The 18,533-nt window shown below is 43.4% G+C and overlaps 1 protein-coding gene across 3 annotated transcripts in view; it reads right to left on the bottom strand.

The window, feature by feature from the left end:
- Positions 1-18,533, bottom strand: part of YEATS2 (YEATS domain containing 2) — a 73,720-nt gene that overhangs the window by 50,403 nt on the left and 4,784 nt on the right. For all 3 annotated transcript variants that reach the window (XM_039486895.1, XM_039486893.1, XM_039486892.1), the window contains exons 4-10: positions 16,831-16,928; positions 16,633-16,725; positions 12,613-12,855; positions 6,670-6,785; positions 4,687-4,848; positions 2,634-2,745; positions 633-677 (exon numbers count right to left, since the gene is read on the bottom strand). In XM_039486895.1, coding sequence (XP_039342829.1) covers positions 633-677; positions 2,634-2,745; positions 4,687-4,848; positions 6,670-6,785; positions 12,613-12,855; positions 16,633-16,725; positions 16,831-16,928 — 869 coding nt within the window. The remainder of the gene's footprint in view (positions 1-632; positions 678-2,633; positions 2,746-4,686; positions 4,849-6,669; positions 6,786-12,612; positions 12,856-16,632; positions 16,726-16,830; positions 16,929-18,533) is intronic.

The raw sequence follows: 18,533 nt of genomic DNA on the forward strand, positions 1-18,533 counted from the left end.
TTCAACTGATCTTCTAACGAATATACACACAGACTATTTATATGTGAAAAGTTTGCTTCTCTTAAAAATATCTGAATGCATTTCTCTTGAAAATAACGAAGATGAAACATCAATGACTTAAGGGAATGAGCACTGCATCAAGCCAAGTCACTTTCCAGAATTGCTTTATCATTTCATGTTGTAATACAAATCTAATCTATGGTTACAAGAAAAGGTAGTTTGCAGGGTTGTTGCAGCTGTTTTGGTTTCAGGATATTAGAGAGACAAGGCGGGTGAGCTGATATCTTTTATTGGACCAATTTCTGTTGGTGAAAGAGACAAGCTTTTTAGCTACACAAAGCTCTTCTTCAGGTTTGGAAAAGGTGCTCGGAGTGTCACAACTAAATAAAAGGTGGAACAGAGTTTGTGGGTTCACTACAAGCATAATAATTTTTTACTTCCTATGCAGCCATTTTTAAAGAGTTTCCATGCTTTTATTATGAAAGGTTAAAACTATGGTACAATTTTACTTGGCTACAGTCACTACAATTCCAGTACTAAACTACTTACTTTGCAAAGTGTTCTGGGACACATAGTCCATGAAAGATTTTCTATAAGAGCAAGCATTTCCATTCTACAGCTCAGTAACTCACCGTTTCTGCACCAAGTGTCTGCAAGCCAGTATAGGTTCTGTCCAACTGTGGAAAACAATTAGATGAGTGAGTACATTACAACATGTTAAAATATTAATATTTTAGCTGAAGTTTACAACTAATCTTTTATGAAATAGTAACACTGCAGCAAGTTCCTAACTAAAATAAACTGTGATTCCGTAGCAGAGCAGTGACATGTCAAATTTACCAAAGCTAGAGAAAACATTTTCTTTGGCAAGTAGCAACATTTGCCCTTTGTAGTGAGCAGAAAAACCATGCCGCTGCAGGGGGAGGGGGGAAGAGGATAAAATCTGTAGGGGGAGGGGAGACTGGTATTCTGCATTAATTAGAATAAATCCTAATTAATTTAAATTAATTACATAAATTAATTTAAGGTACATGTGACTCTAGCCTTAGACAAGTGTCCTTTTTATTCTTTGCATAAACCCAAATAAATATGAAACAATCTCAATTATATGCAGCAGGATCATTAAATGGGATTTTTGTTACTGCTTAGCTAGTTTATCCTCAGGCCAACTAAACCACTGAGGTCACCTTACCCAGTGTCCCATTAGTAGATAAGAGACAGGAAGTTTCAATGAAAACTGACACCTGCCAACAGAAGAACCCGGTAGCAGAGACTGCCTGAGCCATACAAACTTCAGAAGAAGTCATGCTAGCAGACTAAGGCACTGTCTACATTAGTGACATATGCTCTAGCGTGTAAACTCTTAACATATCTACTAGCACAAATCAGTGTTTACACTGATGCCAATCAACTGGTTCATTTACCAGATTAAGCTGCACCACCGTAAATTGCACTTTTCAGCAGTGTAGCAAGTCGTCTAGAGCTAGGTGGAGATGAGATTTTGTTGAAAAGTCAAATCAAGAATATTTTGGACAAAGCCAGAAATATTTCAATTCTGAAATACCACCATGGTGCCTCAAGGGAGTTGTAGTTCAGTTGCTGCAGGCTCCTATTCCCTTCTATAGGCCAGGCTCACTGGCCAGATGACATCTTCCAGAATGCACCAGGGTCTCTCCTCAAGGTAAGGGGAGGCAGTGCATACAGGCAGTCAGGTGGCCAGGATCCACCACCGTGATGCAGTGCAGTTGGGGGGCCCGCCCACAGAGAAGGGGGACATGGGGCAGCCTGTCTACAACTCCCATGTGGTGCAGCAGTGGCAATTCAAAATTGAATTATTTCAATTTTCCAACATGTCAGCGAAAAGTTTCATTTAGTCAAAAAAAATAAACTAACAAATTTTCCATTAAAAACCAGTGTGGATGGAAAGTTTTCAACCAGCCCATATGCCTAAACCATGAGTGTGCATCGATGTAGTTACACTGCTGAGACTTTCCTTAACATAGGCAAGACCCAAGTCAAACTAATAATAGTGCAGTGACAAAGTTCTGAGGACAACTAAAAATAGTGAAAAAGGAAGGGTAATAATTTAATTTTGCTGGGGTTCAACTCAAGTAATTAAAAAGAAAAGAAAAGTAATGGCCATTTTCAGAAGTGCTGTGCACCCATTAATCCTCTGCACTCGAGAGCCTTTGGAAGAGTCAGGCCCATAGGAAACAAATGAAGATTCTGGATTTTCCCTCTTCACCCTTCAGGAACAGGATAAGTCAAATTGTCAGGCTGCAGATCCTTGGTAGCTGCAGGTAAGACCACGGGAAGGAACTAAGTAGAACAACCACTCCTTATGTAGAGAAAGACGCCCCCACTAAAAGCCTAGCAAGTTAAAATTGATGAGATGATAAAAATCCAAAATCACAGGGGAGAGCAGCTAAACACTTCTCTTCTCTGGGCAGAATCAATTCCAACTTCTTAGACACTGGAAGCCCCCAATGGAACGTCACCTCTATACGGCTGATGTCAACTACTTTGCTGTATTTTCCATCTCCATCTCATATGCCCCCTAGTCAGATGTCAGTGGTACGCAAACACAATAGAGGAAGGCCACAAACACAGCACATTCCATAGGTTTAAAGTACCTTCAGATTGTGTATGATATCGATCCTTTTGTTCTGGCTGTCCTTAAAGTGAATCTGAACCCTCACTGGAAATTCTCCCCAGCCTCGTCTGGTTAAATGAAATGGAGGCTCTCTGGAAACAAACAGAAATTCACATTACAGACACCCGCACTACAACTTCCACATTCATCTCTTCAAACAGAATGCTTTCCCGATTGGCTGCTAATTATCCTCAATCCCACTCTCCACCAGAGAGAGAACATGCGGTCTACACAGACAGCCACAGAGACATCTTCACTATGCATGGGGGAAGGTAAAAGAAAATGATGCCAAAATGGTGAGTGCCAGAAGAGAAAGTAGTAGAGTCAGTTCCTTAATAAATAGCTGCATGATGCCAGATGGCCAGTACCAGTGAAAATCAGTACCATTTGACACTGTCACAAGCTGAATTTCCAATGCAGAGTTATCATTCTTTCCCTCCTACAATCTATCTAGTCATAAAAGACATTATTATAGTGTTGGTAGATAAGACCAAAGCAACATTTTGAACACCACCTTCCCTGAATACTTCTGGACCCATACTCTTGCCAGTGCAGGTTTGTCCTTTTATAAGAAACAGGTATGTCCCAGCTGAAGGGATGCATGTTAGAAAGGTTATTATAAAAGAAGAAACTATAGGAATTTATATCAGACTGGGATTTTATTTAATTTATATCAGTCCCTGAGGTTGGGACAGATAGCCAGCCTTGCCCCTCCCACCCCCTTTCAACCCTGACTGCTCAGGAGCAATGCAGTCTCAACATGTATGCAGATTTCCAGGTCACAAATCAATGATGGGAATGAGGGCTGTTAATTTATTAGTAGGGAAGGAATGCAGGGAATGAACAGTGCATGCTATTTGCCCAAACCTCATTTTCACAGCACTCTCACTGAGGGAGTGTGGAAAAAAAAAAAAAAAAGGGGGAAAATAGGTGTCAGATAGTTCTTTCTAAGGGCAGGTCTACACTACAGCTGAGATCGACACTCTGAGATCAATACACTGGCGGGCAATTTAGCAGGTCTAGTAAAGAGTAAGGTAGATGAGAAGAGGAAGGTAAGTTGATGGGAGATTTTCACCCGTCAACCCCCCGTGGTGTAGACCCCATAGTAACTTTACCTAAGTACATTGACTTATTCACGTAACTGGAGTTGCATAGCGTAGGTCGGTAGCGCAGACACAGCCCCACACACGGAGAGAAGGGACAGGGAGAGGTTCAGATCCTATAAAAATCCCATCTACAGTGGTTTCACACCAGTGTTTTAAAATTTGCTTAGACAAGTCCTGCAGAAGGACTAAGGCAAATGTACATCGGAGTTACTTTCCTAATCAGTCTGAATGTGTTATGCCCATAACTTAGTGGCAGAAAGAAGAGTGGAAATCTACGGGGGGGAATCCTGTAGTTTACTTTGTTGACCTCAGTGGGGCAATATTTTTCAACAATGTTTTTGGGGAGGGAATGTTGACACTGCTACATTTGGCACTGTGTTTCTCTAGTGTCAACACAGCCATGTTGTTATTGTAGTCATTCCTCAAAGCATGAGGTTAAACTCAAGATTATGAGTTAGCCAAAGAGCAGGAGAAAAGCATTTGAGAAAAAAGCTCTTTACTGAAACACACAAGTATCTTTAAACAAATGGGAATTCTAAAAACTCTGGCAAAGAAAATGAACTTTTCACATTGGACTGGGTGGGCGAGAACATCTGTTTAGTCTGGCATGCAGCCAAACTTGCAATGAAAGTGATGTAATGAAAATAACAGATACACAAATCCATGCTGCTAATATGAAATACAGCATTTCAAGTTTCTCTCCAATAGAAAAGGCTCTCTTTAATCTGTTAAAACAACTTGGTATGTGTTTTGCAAGACTGCAGCATAACAACTAGCAAGTGCTGACAAACACATTAGCTAGTTAAGCCAAGATAGAAGTTAAGCTAAAATACCAACAATGCAGCCATAAAAAGAAGGTGCTATCTTTCTGAGAATTTCAGTATTTCAATCTTGACAAACTCAAAGACTCAAGTAGTTCTTGATTACCTGACTTCCACCAGGTCGTTAGGTTTGTAACTGGGATGAAGGAAGAACCAGACTTTCTTGACAAAATGATTTATACTGGGTTCTCTCCGAGAGCCTCGTACATACACCATCCATTTATGGGTTGACTGATCGTTCTCCTCTCTCTTGTCAGGAGGAATATACCTGGCAGAAAAAGTAAAAATAAACAAATATATTTACATACACAAAAAATTTTGCTCCCCTCTTTTTGGAAAAGTTTTAGGAACAGTAAAAGGCTAATTTAGGCCTATACTACTGGGCACATTTGGAGCATTTTAACTACATCGTTCAACATTTCATCAAACCTTCCAAACCCCCTCATCCAGAAACAATCTGAATGGCTCTTACGTACATTTATAGTCTTTGCTTTAACTGCACTCCTTGGTATCTCAATATATACATGCTACCCTTTGTGTGAAATAGCTCTTTGTAAATTTCCACCATTTAATCTTTGTTTCCTAATTAGGGGGGTTAATTTTAACCCCTCACTAGTGAAAGAAATTTCCTATCAAATCCTCTTCACACAGTTTTGGAGATGTAAATCACCTTGAAGAATCTTTTTCAAATACCAGATTGGTAAGAGTCAAGCATAATATATACATAAATCTTAACTTATAATAAACTACAGGGCTTGACCCACAAAGTCAAGATCTGGACCCAGATTTCTCGTTGTTTACGGGTGTTTTTAGAACCCATCTTTAATGGTAAGAAAAACAACATCCAACATTCACCACTAATTTGATACTTTCTACTCTGGGGAAAAAAACACCCTGAGTGTAGTGCTGCAGCTGGGGCTGCTGGCCAGAAGTAGAGCTGTTCAAAGTTTTCCAAAATGAAAAGATTTTTTTCATCAAAACTCAGCCTTCAACGTTGAGAAAACATTAAATTTCTTTTTTTAAATTTCCCATTTTTTTTTTTTAATTTCTCCAGAAACACTAGATACAAAAAGAGACTATTGGTGATTCTGCTAAATGAGGTATATTCTCTCCCTTCCCCCATTTTGGGGCTGGTTTCTTCCTTTTTATACTGTCAATTTTTGATTGGTCATTTTATTAACATGGGGGGATTTGCTAATCCAGAATAAAGGAATCTCATTTTTGAAAATTTCGGATTTTGGAAAGAAATATCTAAAATGTTCTGGAAAATGAAAAATGGAATTGTTTTGGAAAACAATGGAATTAAAAAGAAGTTTTGAGTTGTCAAAATTTCTGTGACTGTGTTCATTTTTTTAACTAGCTTTTACCAGAGATGAGCTGCACTAGCAATAGGATGCAAGGGTATTCGCACAGTGCATGCCTGCACTATGCTTAACCACACCCATTTCCAGAACTTTACTGACAAAATTAAGTGGCTTTGTAAGAGTTTTGAAAGAAATGACAATAACCATGAAATTACATTTCCTTAATTTGTCTTCACCTTAATTCAATGACATTTCAAAAAATTACCATACAGCACTATGGTACTAACTAAGCCTGCATCTCTTACCATGATGGGAATCATGTAGTAGCTCAGTGCTACTGTCTTAGTTCAGCTCTATCCTGGCTTCACTGAACCACATCCCATCAAATACTGACTCCTCCCTTCACCAAAGCAGGGTTCTGATCCTGCAACTGGTGCCCTGTGGGGTCTCAGGGGCTTCTCAGGCACATCCTATTGCAGGATCAGGGCCTAGTGCTGCAGGTGGTGGGGCTGGAAGAACTGAATGGATCAAACTAATTTCTAAAAACTTAGTTTTGAAGCAAGTGCAGAATCAATCTCCACAACTGTTATTACGACAAGCACTAGCTCCGGGTCCCACAACAGCTATTGCTCACACCCCACAGCCAATAAGGAGGGACTGGACTAGGAGTGATGGTATAGCTATCATTTGGAGTGTGCCTCAATTTTAGCTGCTTCTTAACTTTAATCCACAATTCAACTCAATGGCTAACAACTAAGACAATTAGTAAGACCTTAGATACTAACTTGGAAACGTTGCCAACCACAATTGTTTTCTTCACATAGAGCCGTGAAGTCTCATCATTTAACAGACCGGCCTTTCGCTGGCCTGTTTTATGAGAGCTTGTAACACCAGAAGTGTCCTGAGGGGCGAAAAAAGCAAAAATCAACTTCGCAAACACACACTTCTTTGGTACTAGAAAGTAAGCTGATGTTTAAAAAAGAAGCCACACAATTAAAACGAGAGACCAATAAAAAAAAAAATTCTAAAACAGACACACTCAAATTGCTAACTGCCCATTTTCAAGTAATTTATGTATACAGCAAATAAACACTATATGGCAAAGCCAGGGTCCAGTTATCGGACATACACAATTGGTCTGGGCCAATATTTTACAATAGCAATTCATTAATTTGGATGGCCACCTCAAGATACCTTAAAGAGATACTTAATTTTCAGAAAGTGCTGAGCACCTGGTGTCTGAAAATCAAGGAGTCTCAACTTGGGCATCCAAAAATCACGAGCTGTTTTTTAAAATCTTAGCCCTGATCTCTAGAACCAAATTCTGCCCCCCACGGCCTCTACAATTACTTCAATGGAAGTGCCAGATATATGTCTGGTGGAAGAATTTGGCCCCACCCCAGTTAGAATGATGGTCAATAACAACAGAGCACCAACATCCAGATAAAGCCAGTGAATATATAGCAATCATCAGGTATAACCATAAACAACCCAAGTGACCTCGTATCAATCTTTTACTAACTGAAGGACAAATCTACATGAGAAGGTAAGATTGTAATCAGGTCCAGGTCCAGTATGTGCTTCAGGGTCATTTGCAAAGAGACTAGAGATACTTTTCTGGACTCTGACTGGCTAAAAAATGTTGCCCTGAGAATATGGTAGGGCAGGGGTTCTCAACCCCTTTCTTTCTGAGGCCCCCCACAACATGTTATAAAAACTCCAGGGCCCAGCAGGGGAGGGAGGACTTGGAGCTTTGGGCCAGGGTGGAGAGCTCAGGCATAGGTGTAGTCTGACTTATTTTGGGTGGGCACAGGCCAGCAAGGATTGAGCAAGTGCCGCATGGCAGGGTATGTGGAGATAGCGCCACTTCCACCCCGACTCACCTCAGGTGACTAACCAGTATTTTTTTTTTGGTGGGGGGGAGGGAGGGAAGCGCAACCAAAATTTATAACTCAAAGGTGAGGTGGCTCAGCTCAAAAAGTTGAAAACAGTTCAGGGTGCAGGGAGAGGGGTAGCTAGGGACTGTGTGTGGGCAGGGGGGTAGCTCAGGGTGCATGGAGAGAGGTAGCCATGGGCTGTGTGTGGGCAGGGGAGTGGCTCAGGGTGCAGGGAGGGGGTAGCTAGGGACTATGTGCGGGCAGGGGGGTAGCTCAGAGTGTAAGGGGGGTCGTGTAGCTAGGGGTTGTGTGCCGGGAGGGCTCTCTTGTGGTCCCTGCTCCCTGAGGGCTCTGCCAACCACAGGTCCTTCACGCCTGTGGCTCTTACTGGCTGCGTGAGCAAAGGGGGCTGGGAGCTGAGGAAGAGCTTCAACCCCCTGCACCAGCAGTAACAGGAGACAAGGGAATGCCGCAGCTGCCTGCTCCATGGCACCCAGCTGTCCCGCACTACCCGGCTCTGGCTTCCTGCCTCCACCTGGCCAGGGGGCAGAGAGAGAAGGAGGTGGAGGTGGAGGTGGAGGTGTGTGTGTGTGGGGGGGGGGGGTGGGAGGTGTGTGGAGCTGCCCAGCACATGCAGTGGTTTTTGGGTTTTTGGGGGACATCCCCGTGCCTCCCAACTCTGCCCATGGTCTCAGAGCTTCTGCTCTGTGGGGAGCACTGAGGTTCCAGCCCCGCTGCTCCTGGCTTCAGCCCTGCAGGAGGTGCTGGGGATCAGACTCTGGGTTTTAGCTGCAAGGTCCCACAGCCCCCCTGAAAGTGCTCGTGGGCTCCCCTGTTGAGAATCGCTGTGTTAGGGTCTTCAGTAATCTGACAAACCACGTCTGCAATAAAAATGGATTCTGTGCTGAGTTTACTGGAGAAGAGACCAGTGAGATCCTGTCATGGAAAGTAAGGGGCTTACTGTAGCCTAATTGGGGCGGGGGGGGGGGGCACTCAGTCACCATCTGGCTACTCTCTGGCAGTCAGTAACTCTCCAAAACAGGGCTGGGGCCCTGCTACTTGACTGGTGGTGCTGGTCTTCCTCCCTGCATGCTCAGCATACTACTCCATTCCACTGGGCATTATTCAACTTCATGTGCGATACAGAATCTGTTATCTCCATCACTGGTTACTGCTACACGCCAAACTGCAGAATTCAATTATCTTCAATGGGTCAACCCATCACTGGTATAGATTAATGAGATTCTGCTATAAAGTAACTACATGGCTCTGATTTTTTTCCTGCTGGAAATGGAGAGACTCTTTACATGACTCTTCTGGTGGATCTGGATCACTTCTATTAGTCTATATGTTGTTAACCCATCATGCCTTGGTTCAGGCAATGCTGTGTAATGATTAGGGCTGTGGAGTGGGAGAGGGGGATACCAGGAATCAAGACTCCTAAGTTTCTTTGCCAGCTATGCAACCAATTCATTGTGAGGCATCGAGCAAGTCTGAGAACTCCCTTCTGTAAAATGGGTGCAGTAATAAGTACTGCCTGCTTTGCAGGCATGGTGTAAGTCTTAGTTCTTATTTGAAAAAGGGCTGCGAGATCCTCAGGTGAAAAGATGCTATAGATTCTTCATAAGCTTAAGTCCAGGAATTTATAAAAGAATTGAACATTTTCCTGGGAACAGGGGTGGGAGTGTGTGTGGGGGGGAACAGATCCCATCCTGCTGGCAGCATTCTGGCTGCAGCCAGAAAGGAAATGGATGGCAAGTTAGGTTAATTAATGATTTCCCAGAGGAGCAGCTGGGTACAGACAAGAAGATTCCCCTTTCTCCAGTGAAGGGTTGTTAACAGGGGCTGTTTACGAGGAATCTGTTTCTCCGGAGAAGGGACTGTTTGCTACTGTTCAGAGAAGAGTTAATTTGTTAACTTGCAACCCCCAGGAGCAAGGGAATTAATTTGTTTCTATTCCTCTGAAGGAAGTGAGCTGACAACTGATCACACTGAAAACAGGGGAACAGTTGGTGCTTGTTATAGGAAAGGGAGCTTTTTTCCCCTTCCCTCCCTTTCTGAGGGAAGGAGATGGTTTTTGCTTTAACACCTTCAGGATGATTTAATCAATGAAGACCCCCTGCCAGAATCATATTATCTGAAGGGGTGCTGAGCAGACCAAACCTCAGATACAGTAGATGAAGTCTTCAGAATTGCTGCAAGTGATGCAATTCCCATAGCAACTAGCAACCAGGCAGCTGCACCACTGACAGACACAACCAAAACAATGAGGGTCCCAGCAACGTGCCAACAGAAAGCCACCGACTGGCAAGACAACTTGGATGCTCACTTGGATACAACACTGCTGGGAGCCACAAACTTCCCCCTCCCTCTCTGGGTTTGTCTTCACTGCACAGTTAACTCAAGTGTTGCCACTAACTTGAGTTCCGTTCACAAACAAACCTCCTAGCTTGAGTTGGGTGGTGCTTTTAAATCAAACTGGCTGACTCCTCTCTGTGCCCCCTGAGCTACCCCTGTGCCTGCACACAGCCCCCAGCTATCCCCTCCCTACTCCCTGAGCCTGCACACAGCCCCCAGCTATCCCCTCCCTACTCCCTGAGCCTGCACACAGCCCCTAGCTATCCCCTCCCTACTCCCTGAGCCTGCACACAGCCCCTAGCTATCCCCCTCCCTACTCCCTGATGAGCCTGCACACAGCCCCTAGCTATCCCCTCCCTACTCCCTGATGAGCCTGCACACAGCCCCTAGCTATCCCCTCCCTACTCCCTGATGAGCCTGCACACAGCCCCTAGCTATCCCCTCCCTACTCCCTGAGCCTGCACAGCCCCTAGCTATCCCCTCCCTACTCCCTGATGAGCCTGCACACAGCCCCGAGCTACCCCCGCCCTACTCCCGGAGCCTGCACACCGCCCCAGCTATCCCCTCCCTACTCCCTGAGCCTGCACACAGCCCCTAGCTATCCCCTCCCTACTCCCTGAGCCTGCACACAGCCCCTAGCTACCCCCTCCCTACTCCCTGATGAGCCTGCACAGCCCCTAGCTATCCCCTCCCTACTCCCTGATGAGCCTGCACACAGCCCCTAGCTATCCCCTCCCTACTCCCTGAGCCTGCACACAGCCCCTAGCTATCCCCTCCCCACTCCCTGAGCCTGCACACAGCCCCTAGCTATCCCCTCCCTACTCCCTGAGCCTGCACACAGCCCCTAGCTATCCCCTCCCTACTCCCTGAGCCTGCACACAGCCCCTAGCTATCCCCTCCCCACTCCCTGAGCCTGCACACAGCCCCTAGCTACCCCCTCCCTACTCCCTGAGCTACCCCTGAGCCTGCACACAGCCCCTAGTTACCACTCTCCCTGCACACTGAGCTGTTTTCAAACTTTTTGAGCTGAGCCCCCCACCTTTGAGTTATAAATTTTGGTTGCAGCCCCACCTCCAACCAAGACTGGTAGGTGGCCTGCTGAGGTGAGTCGGGGGTGGAGGTGGCGCTCTCTCCACATACCCTGCCATGTGGAGCTGGCTCGATCCCCGCTGGCCTGTACCCACCCAAAATAAGAGTCAAACTAGAACCTATGCCTGAGCTCCTCCCCACCCTGGCCCAGAGCTCCCCATTCCCCGCTGGGCTCTGGAGTTTTTATAGCATGTTGTGTGTGTGTGTGGGGGGGGGTATCAGAAAGAAAAAGTTTGCAACCCCCTGCCTTAGAGAACATGTGCTAACTGGATCTGTAGCCTAACTCAGTGGTTCTCAACCTTTCCAGACTACTGTACCCCTTCAAGGAGGCTGATTTGTCTTGCATACCTCAATTAAAAACTACTTGCTTATAAAAATCAGACAAAAATACAAAAGCGTCACAGCAGATTATTACTGAAAAATTGCTGACTTTCCTGTTTTTACCATATAATTATAAAATAAATGTATTTGGAATATGAATATTGTACTTACATTTCAATATGATACTTGAGCCTGTTTTTCACTTGTGAGCCTTGTCTGAAGCCTGAACCCAGGCAGCGGGGCTGAAGCATGTGACTTAGCTTCACGGAGCTCCCTCTGGCATGCAACCCTGGGGCCCCGTGGGTCAATTACCCTGCTTGCCACCCCTTAATGCTAGCCCTGCACTTGTGACCTCCCTTAAACCCATGACTCAACCCCTGAGGAGGCTGTAACCCCCAACTTGAGAAACACCATCTAGATGAGTTGGGTACCCCCTGGAAGATCTTTGAGTACTCCCAGGGGCACATGTACTCTGGTTGAGAACCACTGGTATAACTTATTAGCTGCCAATCTGATCACTCTGTGCAGTTCAAGCGTTATTTCGCAGCGAGGCTGCTCTCACTGGAACTAGATTAACTTGAGAGGCGTTAACTCGAGTTAATTCTGCAGTGAAAACCTATCCTCAGTGAGTCTGCACGATCAGCTAAAGGCAGCAGAACAAGTTGCTGGTGGGACATGGAAGGACCCCCAGGGTATGTCTACACCATGATAAAAAAATCTTCCGTACTGAGTGTCAGAGCTCAGATCAGCTGACACAGGCTCAGAGGGCTCAAGCTGCAGGGCTATAAAATTGCAGTATAGACATTTGGGAAGAAGCCTGGGTCTCGGTGCCAGTCCCAGCATCTACACTGCAAGTTTATAGCCCTGCAGCCTGCCAACCTGAGTCAGCTGACCCAAGCCAGCCACGGGTTTTTATTGCAATATAGACATATTCCCAGAGAGCAGGGTTGAGAAAAATATACTCTTGACCCTGGTCCCCTGCCGACGCTGGCACAGGCCCCCCCAGTAGTTGGGAAGGAATTTCTGGGACCACACACACCTTCTATCTTTCTGCCCACTCCCCTTTTCACAGTTTTACGTTACCCGTCCGGTATTTCTGCTTGGTCTCTGATCCAGGTTGTTTGCCAATCGCTCTTCCATGTCCAGACTGCCATTGTCTTTCTCCAAGAGGAAGTCATTGTGCTGAGATAATGAGTCACTTTCTGAATGGTTAGCAGATGGCGTTTCTGATCCATGATTAGCAGGAGATGAGGATCTGGAAGGCGATTCCAAGAACTTCTTGATTGAAGGATGATTAAAAACCATAGAGTCGCATGTCTTGGCTCCCTGCAATAATAAAGTCCAGGCAGATCTGTTATTTTTTCCAGCTCAAATAAAACTGGGGCTAGGCCAGAAAATAAGAGCAGAGTATCAGCATACAAAAACGAAGAACCAATATTTAATCACAGGTAAAGCATGCACCACAGATACTGAAAAACTGACTACTGCTCAAGGAAAGAGGGCCAAAATAACCTTCTCCAACACTACAGATGCCTTGGTCAAAAATAAATAAATAGATAAATAAATAAATAAAAAATCTGGTCCCTGAACTGAGCACTGCAACGTACCTAGACTACTTTGCAGGATGACATGAAACCAAGGCTGGCTTCTTTAGGCTTGCAGGCATGTACTTTCTCATAACACAGGTGGTAACGTCACACCGTGTATGCTGCTCAATTCCTGTGGTCAGGCAGGGTATTTAAATGCATTAGACTCCTATTCTTCTTACAACTGACATTCTGCAAATGACTAAGAGACAAGCTGCATGCATCAGTGCCCTGCCTGCTCACAGAATGTAATCAGAGGGTCACGAGTCACATGCTTGCTCATGCCTGCAAACCAAACCAGGCATACTAGATCTCATCTTAGACCTACCTTCCTTAACAGGGTCCCTTTATAGGTGACCTGCAAAGGACAACAATGGGTTAATGCCCCTCTTTTGGCTTTTTTATTATATATAAATGCAGCCCAGGAGGTTTTTTTCTGCTTGCATTTAACTTTTAGCATATAAATCTGCCTCATCAAGGAGGTCTCCTTGGAAGAGAGAGAGAACTGGAGTAATAACTTTCTCAGCCCTGAACTGAGGAGGTAGGGGTTTTGAATCTTTGGGGGATGGGATTATCAACAGTACGTGCGGGCAGTGAGGAGCACTTCAGTGTTTCCAAAAAATCCCATGGCTAATAAAGCTCTTTCCTCCCAATTGTTTGTTAGGCAATTGCGTTAAAATAGAATCATAGAATATTAGGTTTGGAAGAGACCTCAGGAGGTCATCTAGTCCAATCCCCTGCTCAAGGCAGGGCCAACACCAACTAAATCATCCCAGCCATGGCTTTGCAAAGCTGGGCCTTAAAAACCTCTAAGGACAGAGATTCCACCACTTCCCTAGGTAACCCATTCCAGTGCTTCACCACCCTCTTAGTGAAATAATGTTTCCTAATATCCAACCTAGATCTCCCCCACTGCAACTTGGGACCATTGCTTCTTGTTCTGTCATCTGCCACCACTGAGAACAGCCGAACTCCATCCTCTTTGGAACCCTCCTTCAGGTAGTTGAAGGCTGCTATCAAATGCCTCCTCACTCTTCTCTTCTGCAGATTAAAACAAGCCCAGTTCCCTCAGCCTCTCCTCATAAGTCATGTGCTCCAGCCCCCTAGTCATTTTCGTTACCCTCCGCTACACTCTCTCCAATTTGTCCACATCCCTTCTGTAGTGGGGAGGGCCAAAACTGGATGTAATACTCCAGATGTAGCCTCACCAGGGCCGAATAGAGGGGAATAATCACTTCCCTCAAACACTCACTAATTAAAACAAACTTTTTAGACAGACAGTCTGGCCATGTTTACACTAGTGAGTTTACAGCGACACAGCTATACCAGTGCAGCTATACTGCTATAAGAGCGTTCGTGTAGCCACTGTATGCCGATGGGAGAGATTTCTCCCGTGGACATAATTAAACCACCTCCAAAGAGCATCAGTAGCTACGTCAGTGGGAGAGATGACTCCTGCCAACAGAGGACTGTCCACACCGGTGCTTCTGTCGGTGTAACTTATGTCACTCCGAAGGGTGTTTTTTTCACATCCCTGATCAACATAAGTTACACAGACAAAAGTGCTAGTGTAGAAATTGCCTCTGACTGGCAATCTCTTCCCCTCCTGAATCCTGAGCTTTGACTTCCATGATTATTTGCGATGTAATAATCCTACTATTTCTCCAGTTACCCATAAAATATTCCATGAAAAACTTTTGGTCTTCTCTGTGCATCAAAAGAGCAAATAACCAAAAACCTGTTTTGTTTGTTCTCCTCTAAGCAAACAGATTATACTAATTTTCAGGAAAAAAAAAAAAGGTCAAGTAAATTACTGAAACCATATTTAATTATAAACTTCAAAACCCATCTGTACTGCAGTAAGTTCACATGGTCAGAAAAACTGGTTTTTGTTTTTAAATTACAGCAGATCAATAATGTTGTAAACACAACTTGCTGGAAGTTCATAGGTATTTAAAAAGTGAACACAATGAATTAAATTACAACAGACTGACACACTTTACTAGACATGAAAGTGAAACTATGGTAGCTGCTGATAAAACCAAACTGGTATCAACCCTTACTTAAAAACATTGCATGGATGGCAAAAAATCTATCAGCCTTGTAAAATTAAAGGAGCTTTGGTTTAGCCAACATGCAAGTTAACGAAACTCAAATTCAATCAGAAATGTACCCGAACTTCAGCACACAGCACAAACTCAAAAGCTGTAGAAAAAACCAGGGACCATAGCTGTACTTTTGTGAAGATTTCTTAAGAATAAGAACAACTTTTGAAGTGAACGTAATATTTCTGAAGCATGTCAGACTCACAGATAGAGAGTTTTTTCCCCCAATTTATCTGATAGAGCAGATACAGAAAGCAGGAGGGGAGCAGTACAAACCCCTTGCTAATGTGCCTTCCCGTGGTACTAGAGGGAGCACTTGAAGATCAGCAGCAGCTCAGTCATTCAGAATAGTCAACACAGAAATCCAGAAAAAACATTCTTCCCATCACCACCAAATTCTCTGTCCATACCAGCTAACCAACATGTGTTTGAAGAGGCAAAAAGCAAGTTAGATTTTAAAAATAAAACTTTAAAAAGCCTCTTGAAAGTGCTAATAGGATACTAGTGTAACAAAAGCAACCCCTGCTGAGTAGAACCATGCATCTGTGTATTCTCTAGGCAGGTAAGGCAAACCCATTGGTTTCCATCCACATGCCTGAAGTTTGACACAGCAGTTCCATTCTTTATTAGAACTCAGATCCAAATATTAGCAATTTAAAGGTGAACTGCAAGTTAAAAACAAAACTTGAGTTAAACCCAGGCACATATCCTGACACTCCAACTTGCTAGACCATAGGGGCACACAGCATGGAAGTAAGTTTTAACTAGCTGTTTCTAAATTCATTTTCTCCCATCTATTACATCTCCTTGGTACTCCCTGGTTCACTGCAGGTATTATTCTGTGAAGCCATAAATACAGTGGGCTCCGTGTGTGAAAGGAAGGATGGTTTTGAATTTAAGGCACTGACTGGGACGCAGGAGATCTGGGTTTTTGTTCCCAAGTCTCCCAGATTCTCTGTGTGACCTTGGATAAATCATTAATCCCTATTCTACCTCAGTTCTCATCTGTAAAATGGGATAATACTGTCCTAGTCTAAAGAGTACTGCACAGATAAATTCATTAATTGTTGCAAAGTCCTATGTACTAATGAGCACTCTAGACAAGACACTAAATTTCAGAAAATAAAACAAGGGTGGTGATGGTTTTTCAGGGAGAGGAGGCAACAGCGTTTCTGGAATAAAATAATTTAACGACGTAGTTAAAATCCGTCTGTGCTGAATGCCCCTGCAGCCTGTTTTGTGTCAGCACAAGTTGTGTGCAATTCAGTTACCACGTTTGTTTTGCAGTTCAGCTTTCAAGCATTTACGATTGTACCACAAAAGCAAAACAGGAAAGCTACACAGCGGCTAAACTATGGAGTCTAACTTTGCAAATATTCTCCAGTCTTATTGTTCCAAAAAAAAGTTTTTACCTCTCCAACTTTAAGGAGACCAGCAGAAGCATAATAGTTAGCCACAATGCAGGCACGAAGCTTATCCATCATCCTCCTTGCCTCAAGAAGGCGCTATAAAAAGAAGAGAAACTGTATTATAAAGTACTGCAATTGCAGCACTTTTCAATACTTCCTGATCCTCTAACTTCTCTCCTTTTAAGAGAGAGACCTTTATACCTGATCTATGACTTCAATCTCATGTTCCTTATTCTTCATTTCAACAGCAAACTGCTCTTTAATAATTGTCTCAATCTTCTGTACAGCAGCATCTCGAGCTGTTCAAAAAAGCACATTAAAATAAAAGAAGTTTTCAGAGGATTTATAGTTCAATCCTAAAGGTTCTACGTGAAAAGAAAATGTTAAAGGAGGAAAAATATAGGTTATAGTAACTGAGCACAACACAATGGAAGAGATCTCGAGCACTGAGTGCCAATTTGTTTTTATTTCTGCACCAGAACATAATTTCTCTTAAAATACGTATATAAGTTGGTTGTATGCACTGAGGTGGGAAACGAGTCATGAGACATTGTTTACTATTAGATCTGAAAAGAAGTAAATATTAAAAGAGAAAAAAATGCCACACACTGCAACATAGCCATTAGAATACAACAGACACATCAATATGCAAACACAATACAGAGAGGATGAAGGGCAGAATCTCTCTCACACACACACACACAAAGGAAGTCTATAGATGGGAAAGGGAAGGCTGTATCCTACTATGATAAACAGCAGGGGTGCCCAACCTTTGGCCCACCAGAACATTTCATAAGGCCCATGGCCTGCTTCAACATAATATATTAACGGCTGATTTATTAGCATTTCTTGTCATGTATATATCATTTTAGTTTACACAAGGAAGCAACAAAAAATGCGATAAAGAATGGGTTTAATAAAAAAAAAGTGTCATGTTTCATATGAGCACAAGCCTGTAAATAATACTCTGCGTTCACAGCTCAGCTGTAGACTAACCAGACCAATTAAACACATACTACTTTAGTGATTTTTGCTATAAAAATTCAGGAAGACACCTTCAGACATGCACAGATTAGCTGTAGTCTGCCACAGATGCAATACTTTTGATTGGCAGGTAAATGCAAATGATGAGCGAAAATGCCTCCAACAAAAACAACGGAAAGTGAACGTTGAATGTCATGTTTTTCAAGGTAAGTGGACCCATCAATTCTTTTTTGTCCTCATCAAGGCACATTATTATGTCTCATTTATAAATAAAGAGTTGCCGAATGGAAGGAATATAACATCAAGAGACACTATGACACAAAACACAGGGAAAAGTATGATGTACAATGAACTGCAAAGATCATGTCTTTGAAAAAAGAGATTGGAAGTTTACAGCAAATGCTAAGAATACAAGAAGAAGAAAATGCAGCAGCAGTGAAGGCAAGCTACCATACTGTGTAAATACTGGGCACTAAAAGTAAATCTTTTTCTGATAGGGAGTTCATAAAAAATTGTATGAATGTGGTTATGGAGGAAATGTGTCCTGACAAAAGGAACCTTATTGAAGCGGTAAGTCTGTCTCACCAGATTTTTACTTGAAAAATAGAAGAGATTGGTGAAGATTTAAAAGAACAGCTCTGTGAGAAAATCCAAAATTGTGAGATTTTTTCAATGACTTTGGATGAAAACAATGACATTATTGATGGTGCTAATTTTCATTCATGGAATAGACAAGGCATTTCAAGTCACTGAGGAGTTTGCGGCGCTCCAGACACTTCATGGGAAAACTACTGGTGAAGACTTGTTTTGGAGATTTGCCCATACTATTAGGGAACTTGGTCTGTCTTGGAATCAACTTGCCGCAATAACAATGGACAGCACTAAGAACATGGTAAGTCACAAGGTTGGACTGATTGACT

Source organism: Mauremys reevesii, linkage group 9 (assembly GCF_016161935.1).
Source record: "Mauremys reevesii isolate NIE-2019 linkage group 9, ASM1616193v1, whole genome shotgun sequence".
NCBI lineage: Eukaryota > Metazoa > Chordata > Testudines > Geoemydidae > Mauremys > Mauremys reevesii.